Consider the following 20,137-nt stretch of genomic DNA (forward strand, 5'->3'; position numbering starts at 1 on the left):
TATGTATGTCTGTCTGGGGCATCGTAACGCCTAAACGGATGAACTGATTTTGACTTTTTTAGGTCAATTTATTTAGGTAATTTAATTGAGAGTGTTCTTAGATATGTTTCAAGTGCGAGTTTAGGGTTCCGTATTCGCAAAATTTTTCCAAAAATTTTTTAATTTAGTAAATTTCACTTGTTTTTTTTTTTTTTTTTAATTTAGTAAATTTCAACTGCCTACAATAGAAAGTTTTTGTAATAGGTCCGATTTTCTAAATCAAAATTTTCAACATGTCTTAACGTTTCATGGTTAGGACGTTTCTTTAACACCAATTTTATGTGTGTACGTCGTGCGTAAACCTTTTTTTTTTCGTTGTCGATATGGTCGATCGAAGCGTATTAATCAGGGAAGTTTTGTTAAAATTCTTTCTTTTTAAATTTTAAAGTTGTCTTTACAGTTGTTTTAATAATTAACCCCCGCCCATGTGTGTGTGTGTCTGTCTCTCTGTGGCATCGTAGCACCTAAACAGATGAACCGATTAGGTGCAATGAAGGTGATTTAATGGAGAGTGTTGTTAGGTATATTTCAAGTGCAAATATAGGGTTCCGTAGCTAAAAAATTAAAGGGTATTTTTTTAATTTTGTAAATTTTACTTGTTTATGTTAATATAATAAATATATATTATTTGTAATTAAAAATCATTTAAATTTCAACCATTATTTTTTAAAATGAATATAAATATGTAATTAATTTATGTACCTAAGTAATTAATAATAAATCAATTTTATATACACCTGCTTATTGACAGTGTGGCTATTCGTACGTACCAGTCTTACAAATAACACGTACACGGGATACGGCTCTTAAATTACGAAAATATTACAACATTTCGTTTCCAAAAATTAATAGTTAGTATAATAAGGTAATGGGGTGAACGCAAACGCGAACCATCTCACAGATCCGTGCTAACACAACCTAATTAAAGCCGTGGTCAACTCGTATCTTTCGCGAGTTGGCTATGACTTAAATGGGGATGTATTAGCGCGAATTTTATGGCCCCAGCTCATTTTAAAAATGCAAATTTGTAATTATTTTCATTATTAATTACATTACTTAATGCGGGCGGGTACGTGCGAATAGTTACACCGATTTATTTATTTTAAAACATATACAAATTTTTTTAGGTAAATAAGTAAGGTTTTGTTTAAGGTAAGTAAGTAAAGTTTAGGTTTGGTAAGTATTTTGTTCCCGATTTCATAAATAGCCATAATCTAATAACATTAATTTTTCTATCATCAGAACAAAGCAATTACTAAAAAATTTATTCAACTAAGAAATAGCTATTTACCAATGATGTTCTCCTAATGAAAGTACACAAAATTTGAACATTAATTTGTCATTTTTGTAAAAAAAAATTAATTTTTTTCATCATAAAAAAAAATTTATAAATTTTTATCAAAAAACTGGTCATTTTTATTAAAAAAAAGTACACTTTGTACTAGGAGAACATAAGTTACAAGGGAAAGTAGTACCTGATAGGAAAAGAAAAAGTATGTGTTTTCACCCCGAAAATCAGAAAAAAAAAATTTTTTTCCCGGCAGAAAGTTAATGGTCTGCAAGAGGTCATACTCACCACATCCAATAGCAGACCATTAACTTTCTGACTTACGAGGCGAAAACAATTGTATCCCTATCAGGTACTACTTTCCCTTGTAACTTATGTTCTCCTAGTACAAAGTGTACTTTTTTTTAGTAAAAATGACCAATTTTTTGACAAAAATTTATAAATTTTTTTTTATGATGAAAAAAATTAATTTTTTTTTACAAAAATGACAAATTAATGTTCAAATTTTGTGTACTTTCATTAGGAGAACATCATTGGTAAATAGCTATTTCTTAGTTGAATAAATTTTTTAGTAAATCGCTTTATTCTTGTGACAGTACAAAAATTGAATTTTTTTAACAAAGTTCGTAAGCGTATTACAAATATTCGCTATCTACATAACGAAAAAATAGTGTAAAATTTTAAATACTTACTGTTACTTACCGTTTCGGCAGCATAGACTTACTTAAATATTTTATCTGTGGGCTTACTTAAATACTTACCTGTTACGAGGCGATCCAAAATTATGATGCATCTCCTAATTTATGTGGAACTTATAAAAAATTTAAAGTTTTATGTATGCATTGCCATCTATGAATTACATGTGAAACTTATAAAAAAATTTGTATGCATTGCCATCTATGAATTGAATGTAAAACTTATAAAAAAAATTGTATGCATTGCCATCTATGAAATGCATGTGAAACTTATAAAAAAATTTGTATGCATTGCCATCTATGAATTGAATGTAAAACTTATAAAAAAAATTGTATGCATTGCCATCTATGAAATGCATGTGAAACTTATAAAAAAAATTTGTATGCATTGCCATCTATGAATTGAATGTAAAACTTATAAAAAAAATTGTATGCATTGCCATCTATGAATTACATGTGAAACTTATACAAAAATTTGTATGCATTGCCATCTATGAATTGAATGTAAAACTTATAAAAAAATTTGTTTGCAATGCCATCTATAAATTGCATGTGAAACTTATAAAAAATTTATGGTTTTTATGTATGCATTGCCATCTCTGAATGAGATATAAAACTTCATTTTGAATTTCAATTAATCCACTTTGATGACGAAAACCAATTTTCATGTGAAAAATAAACATCCTTAATATATTTAATAATTTGTATGTTTTGAAATAATATATAATTGATATAAACTACTTTGATTTTTTATTATTTATAAACAATTTTATTACAGATATGATGTACAAATTACATAATGAACAAAATTAAATCTGACTCTGATATCACTTCTTTTATTGGATAATTAAGTGTACTTTGAATGTGTCAAAACTCAAAATACATTTGAACTGTTATTTATGTTGGAAATACAAAAAAGCATGCAACTTTTAATTTTAACGAGTACAGTGCTTTTAATAATTGCAGAATTCGTTCGAGGTCAACTAACAGAAACACTTGATTTGAACTCAACAAGTTGGAAAAATGATTCCAAATCGAATGTAATTGAATTAACAATCGAAAGACATACACAAATATATGATTCGAAACATTTGTGGATAATCAAATATTATTTTGATGACGATCAGAATCCAAGTGAATCTGTGGGAGAGTTCCAAGAGTACAAAGAAAACTATAAACATCTAGCGTTCATGTTTGATGGTTTAATTCGTGTGGCTGCCTTCAATTGTAATATAAAACATTATATTTGTAAACAAAATGGTATTCATAAACCGCCATCGTTAAATGAATCGTCTATCGTCAAGTTTTATGGAATACAAGCGAATACTTTTACTCCTTATCATGGAAAACAATTATTAAGTATGGTGGCTTAATAAATTTAGATAAGCAATGCACTGTCACTGATTATAATCACAAAGAATTGCCTCCCAATACCAAAAAAAACTTTTATTTCTACGTAGAATTCATCCTCTAAAACGTATTCGAAATATATCTTTTTTTGGCATATGTTAACTTTCCATTTTCTATTCTGTATTGAATAATCACATCAAAAAAACAAATTGAACTGCTTCTAATTAAAAAACTAATAATTGACTAAAAATTATTAATTGATTATATTATTCTATAATTAAAACAATTAAAAATTAATGATCTAAATGTTTTTTGATAAACAAATATACAATATTGACATTAATAGTCGGCCATTATAAAATGCGCAAGAATAGCATTGTGTTTACGAACGCGCATCTGGCAGCCATCATGGTTTTAATATTATTCTCAAACAAAATTAGAGATGGGTGATTCTCTCTCAAGAATCGATTCACTTAAAAATCAACTGCAAAGAATCGATCTTTAAAATCGTATTGAATAACAAAAGAAATATCTGAAATGAAAACTGTTTAGTCTAATAAAATTAAATAGAATACAATGATAATAAAGAAAAAATTAATGCATCTTTGAAATTTTATTTATAAGTAGTTTATTAGATTATAAACAATGTAAAAAAAGTCGATATTTCGAATTATAACTTTTAAATTTTAACTTTTGTTCTATCCCTAACGGTTTACAAGATGGAAACTTTTTAATTTGATTGAGAGAGTTAAAAATACCGAAATATGGCAATTTAAAAATTTTTTTAAGTGATGTACAGTTTTTTTGTAATTTGTAAAAAAAAGTTCCCCTTAGAGTTCGAATTTTCTTCACAAATTGTTTACAACCTAATTAATAATTGTGGAAAATTTCAAAGATGTATTAATTGTATATTATAGGTGATATGGTTGAAGCTGCATCGATCGCAATCAAACGTCGCTTTCAATATAAATTATCACAAAAAGAAAAGACATTCAAACAAATTATTATCAACTTAAATGATAAGACATTTGATGAGTATGTTCTATACAACAGTGATCACGCATGGCTAATTATATTCTATTCATCCAATTGGGGTCCATTCAAAAATTTCTTTCCAATTTATGAGCGTATCGCACGTGAACTACGACACAAACATGACATTCTTTGTGGAGCAATTAATATTGAATTTGAAACAAATAAAGCACGCGAATATAATGTACGAACGATACCAACCTTTAAATATTTTACAAAAGGTGTTAAAACGGGTTTTGTGGATACGGATGGCACGTATGGAGGTGATTTAGATCGATTTAAATTATTAGAATGGATTAATAATTTACATGAGAAAACGATGGAAATACCAATCGTTTATCAATTGATTGATAAACAGACCGCTATAAAAGCTTGTGATGAAAATACACATGCTTTATGTGTTGTAACTGTGTTGCCAACATTTGATAAATGTCATGCAGAATGTCGTCATTCATATTTAGGTAAGTCTAAAGATGACGCTTGACGCTGACTTTCAAGCGACAAATTAAGAGTTTACCTAGCTGAAAACAAAAAATAAAAATATGTGCAGCGTCAAACTTAAAAGATGTAAATTCATGATAACGCTTGACACTGACTTTGAAAAAATACATTAATTAATATAAAAGAATAGTATATTCTATTTACTTACTTGTTAAATGTTCTGGATCATAAAGATAATACCATAGAGCTGTAAAACGCAATAAAAGAATTCTTTAGACCGCAGTGAAAGAGATAGTGCCAGAAATTTTATATGTATAAGATGGATGAAGGCTAGCTATAGGCGTCTATTATATCTATCTCTATCATTGCGATCAACAGACCGATTCATGAATTGGGCTTTTTTATCAGAGAATTTGAATAACAACATTTTCTCTTGACAGGTGTGGGGACTCCATAACATTTAAGCGAGAAGGCCGTGACAGTAAAACTGCACTTACATGGTTTTGGAAATTTCGCATACGAATTAATATTATTTAACGTTAAGTACAAGATATACTAAGTGTCCCAGGGTTGATTTATAATTGTGCAATGATAAACCCTGGTACACCTAGTACATATTGTACCTATCGTTAAATAGTATTAATTCATATTGGAAATTTCTAAATCAGTGTAAATGCAGTTTTACTGTAACGAGTTCCTCGCTTATAATCTTACAAAATCCTATTTACAAATTATTTTAAAATTGTGTTACATAATTCGTTTTTAGATATATTACAGAACGTTTCAAAATTATTAAAACGTAATGAATGGGGTTGGTTATGGTTTACGTTTGGAACACAACCAGATTGTGAACGAATATTATCGATTAATAATATTGAATCAAACGAATCACTGCCACAAATGTATGTTTTGGATCTCAAACAAAGAATATTTTGGAAAAATCCAAGTAAAAGAACATTTTTAATGGAAGATCTTTTAAATTTTTTGAATAATATTGATGAAGATTTTATAAATGAGCATCATATTATCGAAGTTCTAGAATTACCTAGAATTTATAAATATCAATTGTGGGATGGTGAAAATGAAGAAATCTCATTGGAGGAGAATCTTAATGGAGGACGATTCAAATTTAAACAGAATATTAAAAATATTGATGAATTATAATTTTGAATTTATAAATTGAGGACTTTAAGCGTCTAATTAGAATTGGATGTAATTAATTGTTTAATTTACAAAAAACAATAAAGATTAATTTTTCACGAATATTTAGTTTAAATCCAGATTGTGAATTGTACAAGTGGCAACGTTGTTCAATTTACTTTGAGGGCTGTGATCATGTGATTAGTATTTCTTTCGAAACTTATTATTTAAATTTATGATATTTTTTTTCGTTTAAATTATTTGTCTAACGTGTTTTTCTCTAAGCGATACATTTTTAGACAGTGAGGATATTTTTCGTCACAGGTAGATATAATAAGCTTGAAAATGAGGAGTGAATTATGGAATTTGAGAAAGGAATAAGGAAGATAAGGATAGGACAGAAAAAAACAAGTAATAATATATAAAACTTAAAGCTAGCATTTCAACATGAAATATACTTCTTGCGTGTACTTGGATGGCAAAATTTACGACAATTTGCCGATTGACGTCGAATAAAGTTCTGTTTGTTCTTAGCATTGGATAAAACAAGCTTGTCTGTTGTCCAAAATCTTCAAGATTGTAATTTTTAAAGTATCTTATTTCAAAATCTTGTTCTTCTCTGATCTTTGTTTAGTGATCAACAAAGTTATTTAATTAAATTTCCTTTTTATTAAAAAATATGTTTTTTTTTTTTTTTAATTAATTAGAAGAATGTTGTTTTTTATGTTTTAAAATTTGAATCGGTGTTAAATATAAAACTTTATTACAATCTTTACAATCGTATGCGATTGTTTTAGATGATGAAGCTTTTGAATCCATTTCATTCAATTCTAAAACAAATCAAATCAATAATTATAAATAATACAAATAAATACGTATTTCTATTTCAATATAGTCATCATCAGTATAAATTAACCCCTAATCATAACCCCTATAATATTATAAATATGATAGTTTGCTTGTTACGTTTTCATCCAAAAATTACTAAATGGATTTGAATGAAACTTAATAATAATATAGCTCATGTAAGAAATTAATACATGAGCACTTATTGTTTATAATCAAATTAAATTTAGTTTGACATTTTACTACGACATCTGTGAGTAGCATCTTGAACAATAAATTTAATATTTCTGTAACAAGTGAAAACAAACAAACAAATGACTGAGCTAATTGATGAAATACCATGTATTACTCTATCATGTTACACATACATATACAATTTGCGCTCTCGCGGGTAAACTGTCATGTTTACGAAAAAAATGTTTCAAACAAAAGTTGTTTATTTTTCTATAAGAAACATTTTTTACATTTTAACTTTTGTTCTATCTCTAACGGATTGGGAAAAGTTGGGCCATACGGACCCAATATAGTACTTACCATCATGATTATGATGATTGTTTTGAAGTGGTCGACAGACAGCTTGATGTTGTAATTTATCAATAGTTGAAAAACAATATTCAATTGAACATCCTGTACATTTCCATGGAGTTTGTTCCACTTGTAATGCAATATTTATACTCCATTCTGTTTCTATTAAACTATAAAAAAAAAAATAAAAACAATTAATTAATTAATTTAATTAAAAACATGATTTGTATGACTGTGTCTGTTCTTACCAATTATAAAAAATATTTTCAGTTAATTGTATTCCACCTTTTTTATATGGAATCGGTGAAAAGGACTTATCAAAAGGATTCACTTCAATGTTAGTATCCATGTTTCTACCACTTCCTACGTACAATGTTTTTAGATCAGCTGCTAGAAGTCGATGAACTGTATAACTGACATTCGTTCTCATGTAACTAATTAAATCTGATTCTAATTCATGTTCTAAACTGTATCGATCACTTGAATTTGATTTTGGATCTTTATCAACTACAAACAAAAACAATCATTTAAAGAGTTGTCATACTTTCGAGTTCGATTCGAATCTCAGGTTTTCGAAGTAACAAAGGTATAAATTAACTTCTAAATCAGATCAATTTGGAAAAGGCTTTAGAGAAAAAGGTAATTTAATGGAGAGTGTTCTTAAATATGTTTCAAATATCAGTTTAGAGTTCCGTAACCGAAAAATTTAACGGGGATTTTATAAATTTTGTAAATTTCACTTGTAGTTAAGGATGTTCGAATGTTTTGGATGAGAGATATATACAAAGAAATCGCATTTATCGGGGACTTATTTCCAATTTTAATAATAATAATAATAAATTAAATAGAAAATAAAAAATACCCAAACAAGATATTAGATACATAGAAGAGAAGAAACAAAGCTACAAACCTTGAGTATCTGGATCTGGCTCATCTTGTAATGATTTCAATCGTTGATTTAATAACATGTTCCATTTTAAACGAATCTTGGATGCTTTTAATAATAAAATTTGACCACTTTCTGGAAATGGAAATTCTAACAACAACCAACTATCACAAACAATTCTAAAACAAATTAAAATTCAACAATTGAGTCAGTTAATTGTTTGAAAAACCCTGTAAGCAGGGAGTTCGTCATAATAAAACTGTACTTACAAGGATTACAAAATTTCACAAATGAATCAATATTATTTAACGATAGGTACGATATGTACTAGGTGTGTCAGGGTTTATCTTGACATAAAAATTTTTTACAATTACAAGTATTTTGCACTCTCATAGATATTATTTTGTAAAAGAATATTTTTTTGCAAATTTTATCTTGTTTTAAGTAAATTTGGTGTGACAGATCTTATCCTGTCACACCGACTTTCAATATATAAAGCGAATAAAATTTTACCATTATCGCAAAATTGCTTTTTTTCTATAATTTGTTAGTTTTGAATTCTTCTTTTTAAATATCTTGATGTGAAAACTCAAAATTTGACAAAAATATCTATCCCACCATTAAAAAATAAATAAATCCTGGCAGAATAAATGCCCACACCTAGTACATATTGTAGCTATCGATAAATCCGTGTAAGTATAGTTTTACTGTACTACGGACTTTAAGGCCTCTAGTAGTCTTTGTTACGTTACCTTGTAAATGTTTGATTTGTTTCAATAGTTTGTGCAAACAAGAATAATGTTTGTGCTGTTGGCATTCTAATTGTATTCATTAAATATGGTTTTGTTGTCTCTAATAATGTTAAATAACATAATAATTGATGTTTACAACTTAATGGACGTTTACTATAATAACCATCTGGTGGTACTTCTATATCATTCTCATGTAATTGTAAACATTCTGGATGTGAACCATAATAACTTTGTGGATGTAATGCTACAAATCCTTTTGTTTTTGTATGAAATAATTGTTCATTTAATGACTGAAATCAATCAATCAATCAATTATTATTACAAATTAAACAACTATCAAATTATTTTAAATCATATTACAGTCCTAAGAATTTAATTGTTTTGATAAAACTTCAATTATCTCAGGGTTTTACCTCCAAATCAAATTTTTAACCGACTTCAAACAAAAAAGGAGGAGGTTATCAATTCGACTGTATTTTTTTTATGGTTGTTACAGCAGAACTTTCGATTGGGTGAATCAATTTTGATAATTCTTTATCTATTTGAAAGCTAATGCTTTCCGTGTCATCCCATTCCATTTTGGTCTAGTTCTGACAACGGCATCTATGAGAAAACCATAAAAGTCTTAAATTTGCATTAAATATGCACGACAAGAGGACGAATAACTCAATATCACGCCAACCGATTTCGATGATTCGTTTTTTAGTGAAAAATTAGTTTTTCTTTTGAAATCGTTTTTATTTTTGTTAAAAGTTTTTTTTATTTAGCAATTTTAGTGAATTTGAAGTACACTAACTAATTTGTCACTAAAAAAAGAATCATCGAAATCGATTGGCGTGATATTGAGTTATTCGTCCTCTTGTCGTGCATATTTAATGCAAATTTAAGACTTTTATGATTTTCTAATAGATACCGTTGTCAGAATTAGACCTAAATGAAATGGGATCACACGGGAAACACCAGCTTTCAAACAGATAAAGAATCATCAAAATTGGTTCACCCAATCGAAAGTTCTGAGGTAACAAACATAAAAAAAAAATACAGTCGAATTGATAACCTCCTCCTTTTTTGTTTGAAATCGGTTAAAAATAAAGGTTAGTCTTAAACATTCAACTTATTCCATTTATTTCGAGGTTGATCTCTAATTAGGCCATACTTTTAAAAATGAATAACTTGTAGCATTTCTATGGTAACAGTAACAATATTTAAAAAAAAAAAAATTGATTTGTATTTGAAAAACAATTAAAATGATTAAAATAAAAATAATTTAAATATTAAAATAATGCCTTTTAATATAAATCTTAAATATATATTATTAATATTAATAAAAATATTAATAATAAATTGTTTATATTCTATAAATAATAATAATAAATTAATAATAAAAGTGAATCAAGATAATTATGATGAGATTATTAATCCAAATCATTTAAAAGGAATTCTTGTTTTAAATGTTTATAACAAACAAAATGAAAATTGTCAACGATTTGCAACCACGTACAGGTAAACAACACACGAACACACGTACATCGATAATCGAAAAAACTAGATCGAAAATTGTATAGACCTGGAGTATTTTTGTAATTACGAGTTGGTTGAGTCGAATTTGTCGATTATATCTATAGGAGTTTCATGAGTTTAAAAGTTGTTAGCCCAATCGTACAAAAATGGGATACTAATATAAACAATTTTATTCGGTCTATTTTTTCCGAATCGATATTTGAATTCTCCAAAAGCGCTACATATTACAAGAAAACTAAAACTTTATGTTCTTTTTTTATATTTTCCAGACAATATGCAATGGCTGTTGAAGATATTATTAATGTTGGGGCCATGCATGTACAAGAATGTAAATTTTTAACACAATATTTAAATGTAACAAATACACCTTTATTGATTTATTATTATCAAAATCAAAATTATCGATTTGGACCATTTAGATCGTATAGTATGCCATCAATACAAAAACTAATTAACGAAACTAATCAACATATACGAAAATATTTAAATCAACAGGTGAGAGTTAGAAAATTTTAGCCCATGCGAAACTAAATTTGGTATCTAGATTGCTTTTAATAAGGCAAAGCAAGAGAATTTCCTCAATTTGAATTACTATTTAATTATCAATTTGCCAAAAATTTACAGTCAATAATCGATATAATAAAAAAAAAAAAACTAACCAAAATATGAAGTCATTTATTATTCTTGCTGGTTCTTGGTTTTCTTGAAAAACGATGTTAAAATTATTCGGTAATTTAAAAACACTAATTTATGTTTCAAAACCACAAAACTATGAAATTGTTATTTGAAACTTTTTTTTTCTTTTAAAGTTTAATTTACAGTAAAACTTTAACATTTTCTTAATATTTTGTGTTAAATAATAAATAATTTTTATAATTTTTGAATGCAATTTTTTATTACAAACAAGCCATCATGGCTGACGCCATTTCAAAATGAACATGCTCACGAATTTATACGAATGAACATCTTCGTGAATCATCGTTCAAATATTATTAAGTTAACATTTATTGCGCAGTCTCAAATCAAATTAAATGAACCTTTTTCAATATTACCGTAATGACTTCTAGTTTTCTTAAGAAACTTTTATATTATGGACTAAGTAACATCAAAAAATTTTTTAAGATTTTTACTAAAGAAAATTAAATAATAAATAACTTATATTTTTCAACTATTTTATCAAATTTTTCACACTTTATAGAAATTTTAAAACATATTAATCAAATGCAAACAATTGACTGACTTAATTGTGAAAATACTATGTCTATAGCAGTGTTGAATGTGCTGCTTTTATTATTATACTTGTATATATGTAATATATACAAGTATAATAAGTCCCAAGTTTGTAACGCTTAAAATTATTAATTCTAATAAAAATTTTGATATACGAGTGAGTAAGTGTTCACAAAATCACCTAATTAATACTTTTTCGGTTCTCTGTTTGCCCGTCTGTTAACACGATAACTCAAAAACGAAAAGAGATATCAAGCTGAAATTTTTACGAAGTGCTCAGGACGTAAAAAGTAAAGCTAAGTTCTTAAATGAACAACATAGGTAAATTGGGTCTTGGATCCACAGGACCCATCTTGTGAACCGTAAAAAATAGAATAAAAGTTGAAATGTAAAAAATGTTTTTTTATAAATAAATAAATAACTTTTTTTTGTAAACTTCAAAACTATAAAAGATGAAGAAAATTTGCAGGTAGTGGTGTTGTAAACATTCTCAAAAATTGAAAACAAATTCTAGAAAATAATTTCGAAAATTTTCAAATATCAAATAAATGGCCATAATTGTGTTGATTTTAATTTTAAATACTTGCATTATTAAAAATAATTCAACACTAGTGGTTATACATGGTATTTAAACAATTAATTCAGTCAATTGATTAATGTTATTTTAGTATAATTTGATAATACGTAATAAAATAAGATGGAATTATAAAATATTAAATTCAACATTTATTAAAAATTTAATAAAACAATCTAATATCAATAATAATGATCCTGGATCAGATGAATCAGGATCAGGATCAAGATCAGAAGCATGGATGATTTTTATATATGAAGACTATTGTATGCAATGTATACAATACTTAATTGAATGGCGATCAACATTTGAAAATTATAAATCAAATAAAATGAATATAAATTATGGTGTTTTGGATGCAACCAAATATTTAGATATATTTATGGAATTAAATATTTATGGATATCCAACTTTAATCTTTATAGATGAAAAGTTACAAGTTCACTATTTCAATGAAAATTTTAATCAAGATAATTTATTAAAATGGATACAAGGTATTACAACAACTAGAGCAGGTAAACACAGACTGTCATGTCATGCAGGGGTCCGATTTACCTGGTATCTTTAAGGTAGATAGATATATTCTTGAAACTCGATAAATAAATTTAATCAAGGAGAACTCTTCAAACGAAAAATATTAGTTTCATAGAAACCACACATATTGTACCAGCATCGAATTAGATCTAAGTTTTTAAGCTCAATTAAAAGCTCACTCTTATTCATAACTAACAAACATGAGACGAATACTTTAATAATTTACTTTTTTAATAATTCTTTATCAATACGCAAACATTTTTGAGTTCCATGCATATGTTAACTTAAAAAAGAAGGAAGGAAGACAACTTGTATACAGTTTCTCTAAAATACATCGATTCCAAACGTGTTTTTTTATTTATAAATTAGGACTGGATCAGGCCTATTGGATGATTATGATAAAAATTTAATTTTTAGATTTATCATTATCAATATTCAATAATAATAATAAACAATCAATAAATACAATATGTAACAACAACAATAGTATGTGTTCATATTGTTTAATAATAATATTACCACCAAAACAATATATAAATAATAAGAAATTAAATTTATTATATAATTTAATTCATATTAAAATGAAACAATTTAATTATCATCGATTGGATTGGAAATGGATTTGGTTTAATATTAATGATACAAATATTAATATTAATAATAATAATAATACCATCATAGACTTATTACAAATAATACAAGAATTACCAACAATATTTATTATTGATTCAACAACATATCAACTTTATGGTTCATTACAACATGATTTTGATGAACACGGTAAGTACAGTGTGTACTAGATGTTGTGTACTACTTATTTATTTGTAACACACTACTCCTTCTTTTAAAAATATTAATATAGGTTTTCATTCATTATTTTAATGACAACTTCCTAGCATTTTCCCCAATTATTCAAGATATTTATTTATATAACACATATAAATAAATAAATAATAATAAATATTTGTTGTTGATAGGTTTAAATGAATTTTTAATTTTAATGGATAAAGAATTAAATATTGAAGAATATTATCAACATCAACATCGATATATAAAAGGATTTAATAATAATTTAAATGATATTATTTAATTAAATTAAATAAAGTTTAGTTTAACTTACCTTACAATAATTAAATTCATCTTGTACAGCTAATTGTGGATAAAATCCACTTGTTATTATTAATTTTATAATTATTATATCTTTAAATGAATCTGTTGTATCTGAATCTGTATCTATATCTGATAATAACTTCTAAAATAAAATTAATTAAATTATTATTATTATTTATATAATACAAGGTGTTTCAAAATTATATATCACTAGATTTAAGTGCATGTTCTTTATAACATACAAAAAAAGTTTTTATAAAAACTGAGGCATTTGATAGAAGACTGTCCAGGGGTGGAAGGAAAAGAAAAACAGATTTATTATAATTATAAGATTAAAACGGAAGATAAATTAAACATATCCGAACTTGAAAAGATTAAGCCAGTGGTTGCCTTTCTAAAAATTTACCGAACTTTTGAAACATACTGTATGTTTTATCTAAAAGGTACAACTAAACTATATAAAAACTTACTTGAACTTTTCTTTGATCGTTACTTAAACGAAATTCCACATCACGAATATCAATTTGATCATCTTCATCATCTTGTACACTTTCCATATCATAAAAATTAATTTTTAACATACGTCTACGTCCACCACCACCACCAGAATCAGATTTCTTTAACTTATATTTTAATTGACGTAGATATTTTAATTCACCATATCGAATCGATCGATCTGTACTATCACCAGAATTATTACCAATGTTTTTATTCATATCTAATAAATTACAATCCTGTAACAAATATATCACAAATATTTATAAAACTCGACACAATTTGGGCATAATCGTACTCTATTTATTTTGAATTGAAATCACATTTTATTAACAAGTTCAAATTTACAAAATTTAACAAAGACCTCGACTAATTTTTCGGCTACGGAACCCTAAACCCGCATTTTAAATATATTTAAGAACACCCTCCATTAAATTACCTTTCAAACAAAACCAAAAAACTCAAAATTGGTTCATTCGTTTAAGTATTGCAATGCCAAAAAAACTTGTATTTCAATGAAAATCTCAATTAAAAAATTGATGAATGAGAAATGATGAAAGAAAATACCTCTAATAATTGTTGAAATTGTGCACGTAATTTGGTAATCTCATAAAATCGTTGTTCCTCTAAACCATGTTTTCTACACCATTTCCTAGAATTATTCGATGATTGATTTGAACTGGTTGTAGTACTGGTTGTGTATTTAATATGTAACCATTGTCGATAAATATTCAATAAGGTGATTGGATCACCATCATCAGATTCAATTCGTTTCAATAATGTTTGACAATCTAGATCACGATATGCTCTATTTGTATAGGGTGATTGAACACTTAATGCAGCAGCTAGTCCAAGTACAGGATCCACTTGATCGAATACACAACTTAATATTAACATTTTACCAATAACAATGTCGACTGGTAAATGTGATAATGTTTTTCCAATCACTGTTAATTCTTCATTTTCTGTAAGTGCACCCTGTACAAATTATATAAATACAAATCCATTAACAAAGGACACCTAGTATATATCTAGTTATATGTTTGTTTGAATATTATTTAAAAGCGTGGGGTATTATATATGTATTTTGCTCACCAAATTTTTGAGTGAAATGATAGCATTTTCAATATTTTCGGGATTTGGTGCTTCAATAAATGGAAATTTACGTGCATCAGGTAAACCCATTGCAATCATTTGTAACATTAACGAATCTAATGGTACACGCTGTAGTTCTGGTGTTGAATACAATTCCATTTCTTCGTACTCTTTCTCGGAATACAATCGAAAACATACACCAGGACCTAGAACGAATCAAATAGAATTGATTATTATACATGTCTCGATCTACCTTCAAAAATCATTCTTTGCCCTAAAAATTACGAAATTCCTTAACACGGCTTAACATAAAAATCGTCACGTAAGAATGTGAGATATGACTGTGCAACAATTTATAACTTTATTTATGTAAGCAATCAAAAACAAATTATATGTATATTACAGATTTATAAAAGTAAGTTAATAAACTTGTATTTAAGACGTTTACACTTATTTTTGTACAGGTTTCGTAAAGAATTTCGTTCCTAAGGTGAGTCCCATGACCGCACTCTTCTCTTACACAAATATTGTGCTTGTGTAACCATAGAAAATGATTTCGCGATCTTTATGTATTCAGGGGGTGTACTTCAAAAGGTTAAAAACGATCCTGTGTATGTTTAATAGTTAATGTTGATTACCTGTACGACCAGCACGACCTTTACGTTGTTCAGCACTAGCTCTTGATATCCAAAACTCTTTCAAACGTTGCATACGATTGATCGGATCATAACTCATTTCCTTCACTTTCCCAGAATCCACAACAAAACGTATTCCATCGATTGTAACAGATGTTTCTGCAATATTTGTTGATACAATACATTTTCGTACACCTTCTGGTGGATAATCGAATACCTGAATAATACATTTTTTTTTTCAAATAACTTCTAAAATTCTGAATAAATATGAAATACCTTATCTTGTTCAGCCAAAGATAAAGTGCTGTGTAATGCCAGAACTATCCAATTTTCTTTTAATTTAGCGTATTCGTTGGCTGCGTCCACAACACTTGTGATTTCATTCAAACCACTTAGAAATATTAATAAATCACCTTTTTCTGTTTCTAACAAATCAAATATTTATTTTTCAATTAGATTACAATTTTCAAATTTCAAATTAACCCTTAACCCTTCAAAACGGTTGCAGATTCTCTCACGACTCATTTAAAACGTATTTTTTTTTGTTTCAAAAGTCCTAGTCTAAGTAAAATTTGACCAAAAGGGAAATTCCTCGCAGCAGTTTTCGTTCGTGAATCGAGGGGGATGGGGGGCATGCTGACAGTCTAAATTTTAACTTTTGGAATTCCTCCAACCCTGTTCAACTATCTTGAATTTGAGGAGTAGTTTGAAGGGTTAAAGACGATCGTGGCTACTGTAATAACGTGAACGTAATAAATCTTACTTGAATATTTTTCATCGATGTATTGCATAACTTGAACATATGGTCGTGCATTAAATCGTTCTGCTGCTGCTTGATATTTATTCTCAACGATTATTGGTCGATAATGTAATTTGATTGGATATAATCTGCCTGGCACCTGAACATTAACTTTAATTGGATGAGAATGGAGTAGAGTAGAGTATTTATTATGTTAAATGTTAAAACGAACGTTACCTGAATAACTTTAGCATTTTCCGATGAAAAATAATTAGTAAATAGTTCAATATTAATGGTGGCAGACATTAAAATAATTTTTAATTGTGGTCGTTGATAAATTAAACATTTAACGATACCCAATAAGAAGTCACCATGCAGATGACGTTCATGTACTTCATCTAGAATTATCACTTCATAGTCGATGGCTTCTATATCACTTGATAACTAGAAGGTATATCAAAAAAACAAAATTATCACTAGTAGTGAAATAAATAAATAAATAGAGTGTTACCTGTCGTAAAAGTAATCCTTCAGTGATAAAAAGTATTTTAGTATTTTTATTTTTGTGCTTCTCGAATCGTATTTGATAGCCAACTTCATGTTCATTGGATGTTTCATTTGTTACACGCTTTGCTAATGAAATACAAGCGATACGTCTTGGTTGAGTACAAGCTATAAATCAATCAAAATCAAAACAAATCAAAACCCTGACACACCTAGTACATATTGTATCTATAATATTGATTGACTTGATACTTCAAGGTTATAAGTGTTGGGTTATTACATACCAATACGATTAAATCCAGAATGATAAAGGTATTGTGGAACTTGAGTGGATTTTCCACATCCTGTATCTCCAGCAATTATAACAACTCGTTCATTTTGTACAGCTTTAATTATTTCATCCCTACAAATTAATTAAAAAAACATTTAAAGGTCTGGGTCTGAGTAGGTTAGATTAGGTAAGAGTGGGCCACACTTAAACCATAGGGTCCGTTGTGCCCATCTTCGGCTACTAATCCATGAACTATTTGAAGCTGTTTAAGAACAACAGGAGTGCTTTGACATCAACGGATTTCAGGTTGGTTCAAGTAAGCCCATCTACACACATGGCAAGAGCTGGAAAGTGTCCTGTAATCTGGGTGTGGAGGATAAGTAAGTTATAAGTGTACGCACCGATGTTGATAAACTGGTAAATTTCGTTGAGTTTCTTGTATTTTCCGTATTTGCTTACAATTCTCTTTTAATTTAAAATTTAAATATAATTCAACAATTTGTATAAATTCAATAAATTGATTTTTAGTTAATTTTGATCGTCGATCTAAATCTGGATCATGAATTGGTAATAATCCATATAATTTATCGATATCTTTTAATAAATTTATTTTATTTGTATGTTCTTTAACGATCTTTTCTGGTATTTCATTTAAATCAATTTGTGCTAAAAACAAAATAAATTGATTACACAATTATTTGATGCATAGTTTTTTTTTGTAACTTGTAAAAAACTGATTAATATCCCAACTACTCCCTTAAAAAAGGAGGATTAGGGAACAACCTCTGAGAGGTTGACTTTTTTTGTGCGAGTGTTTACATACTAATAAACAACAAATAAATAAAATTTCAAAGATGCATTAATTTGATTTGATTAAAAGAAATAAAAACTTACGTGGATTCGATTTAATTGTTTTCGTATTATTTTTTTTAATAATTGTCTCATATTTAATTAAAAATAACCAAAAATCATTTGTATCATCAACGATGATATCTTTACGAGATCGTGAATAAGGACATATAATCTTATTTAATTCATATTTATACGAACTAAATGAAAATCGATTCGATGATCCATCATCACCACCAGACTTCTTTGAAGATGATGTTGTTCTTGGTATTTTATAACTGCAGCTTGCAGATGATGATGACGGAGATATTGATCTCTTATCATACTTTTTTTTATCCATTTATTTCATATTTTAGGGTAATTACTTCACCAATTTTAAACTGACACGATTTGTACCAATTTGATTTACAATTACTGAACAGCACTTTTAGTTCTAAATTAATTACAGACTTTTATATAAATGTAAGTCTGTGATGCTTTTATTATTTTCTCCAACAAACTATGAAACTTTTATTTTAAACATTTTATTTCCTTTCGAGTTCAATTTTTAGTTCTTAATATTTTGTTTTAATAATCTTAAATAAATAATTTATATATTTTTTAGTAAACTTTTTTATCACAAACAGAAACAATCCATCATGGATTATGCACTTGAAATTGAAAAATGCACATGTTGTTCACACGAAGTCATACGAATCAACACCTTCGGTCATCATTGTTTTTTTTTTCTTTTAAAGTTCAATTTACAGTAAAACATAAACATTTTCTGTTAATATTCAGTCAATATAGACGAAAAAAAGGCCGGACCTGGAAAAAATTACAATACTGGATCTGAGGTTATGGATCGTTAGGGGGGCATGTAAATAACTTTAAAAAAAATTAAGAGAATTTTTCGTTCCGCTGTTTTTGAGAAAATCCAAAAAAATGGGGAAAAAAAATTTGGAATGCGTTTTTCTCGAAATCTATTGATTTAAGGGAAAAGTTTTTCAAATAAAAAATGTAGAAGACACTGTCAGCTACATTTTATGTCATTGGAGCAACGTCATACGAGTTAAATTACAAAAAGTAGGTGGCGTTAAAGTATTTGAAAAACTTTTCCCTTAAATCAATAGATTTCGAGAAAAACGCATTCCAAATTTTTTTCCCCATTTTTTGGATTTTCTCAAAAACAGCGGAACGAAAAATTCTCTTAATTTTTTTTAAAGTTATTTACATGCCCCCCTAACGATCCATAACCTCAGATCCAGTATTGTAATTTTTTCCAGTCAAAATGCCAGATTTACTGTACCATAATAAATAATTTTTATATTTTTGAATACAACTTTTTATCACAAACAAGCCATCATGGATGACGCCATTTTAAAATGCACATGCTCACGAATTTATACGAACGAACATCTTCGTGAATCATCGTTCAAATATTATTAATAAGTTAGTATTTATTGCGCAGTCGCAAATATAATTAAATGAACCTTTTTCAATATTACCGTAATGACTTCTAGTTTTCTTAAGAAACTTTTATATTATTGACTAAGTGACATCATCAATTTTTTAAGAGTATTTACAAGAGAAAATTAAGAATAATA

The 20,137-nt window shown here is 27.5% G+C and overlaps 2 protein-coding genes across 2 annotated transcripts; one reads left to right on the top strand and one right to left on the bottom strand.

Annotated features, from left to right (window-relative positions):
- The first annotated feature begins 2,942 nt into the window (after positions 1-2,942).
- Positions 2,943-6,193, top strand: LOC123294124 (protein disulfide-isomerase A6 homolog). The gene is made up of 3 exons (XM_044875214.1): positions 2,943-3,381; positions 4,290-4,865; positions 5,612-6,193. Exons 1-3 carry the CDS (start codon positions 2,943-2,945, stop codon positions 6,007-6,009), a joined length of 1,413 nt encoding a protein of 470 aa, XP_044731149.1. The 3' UTR covers positions 6,010-6,193.
- LOC123294126 (probable ATP-dependent RNA helicase DHX34) lies at positions 6,193-18,989 on the bottom strand. Its single transcript, XM_044875216.1, has 17 exons — positions 18,597-18,989; positions 18,104-18,368; positions 17,716-17,834; positions 17,439-17,599; positions 17,165-17,371; positions 16,952-17,087; positions 16,465-16,613; positions 16,192-16,405; positions 15,554-15,759; positions 15,026-15,436; positions 14,434-14,697; positions 13,974-14,105; positions 8,995-9,284; positions 8,267-8,421; positions 7,605-7,863; positions 7,366-7,526; positions 6,193-6,815 (listed from the first exon to the last, which is right to left on the bottom strand). Exons 1-17 carry the CDS (start codon positions 18,889-18,891, stop codon positions 6,685-6,687), a joined length of 3,555 nt encoding a protein of 1,184 aa, XP_044731151.1. The 5' UTR covers positions 18,892-18,989; the 3' UTR covers positions 6,193-6,684.
- Positions 18,990-20,137: the final 1,148 nt, after the last annotated feature.

The sequence above is a fragment of the Chrysoperla carnea genome, chromosome 2 (genome assembly GCF_905475395.1).
Source record: "Chrysoperla carnea chromosome 2, inChrCarn1.1, whole genome shotgun sequence".
Lineage (NCBI taxonomy): Eukaryota > Metazoa > Arthropoda > Insecta > Neuroptera > Chrysopidae > Chrysoperla > Chrysoperla carnea.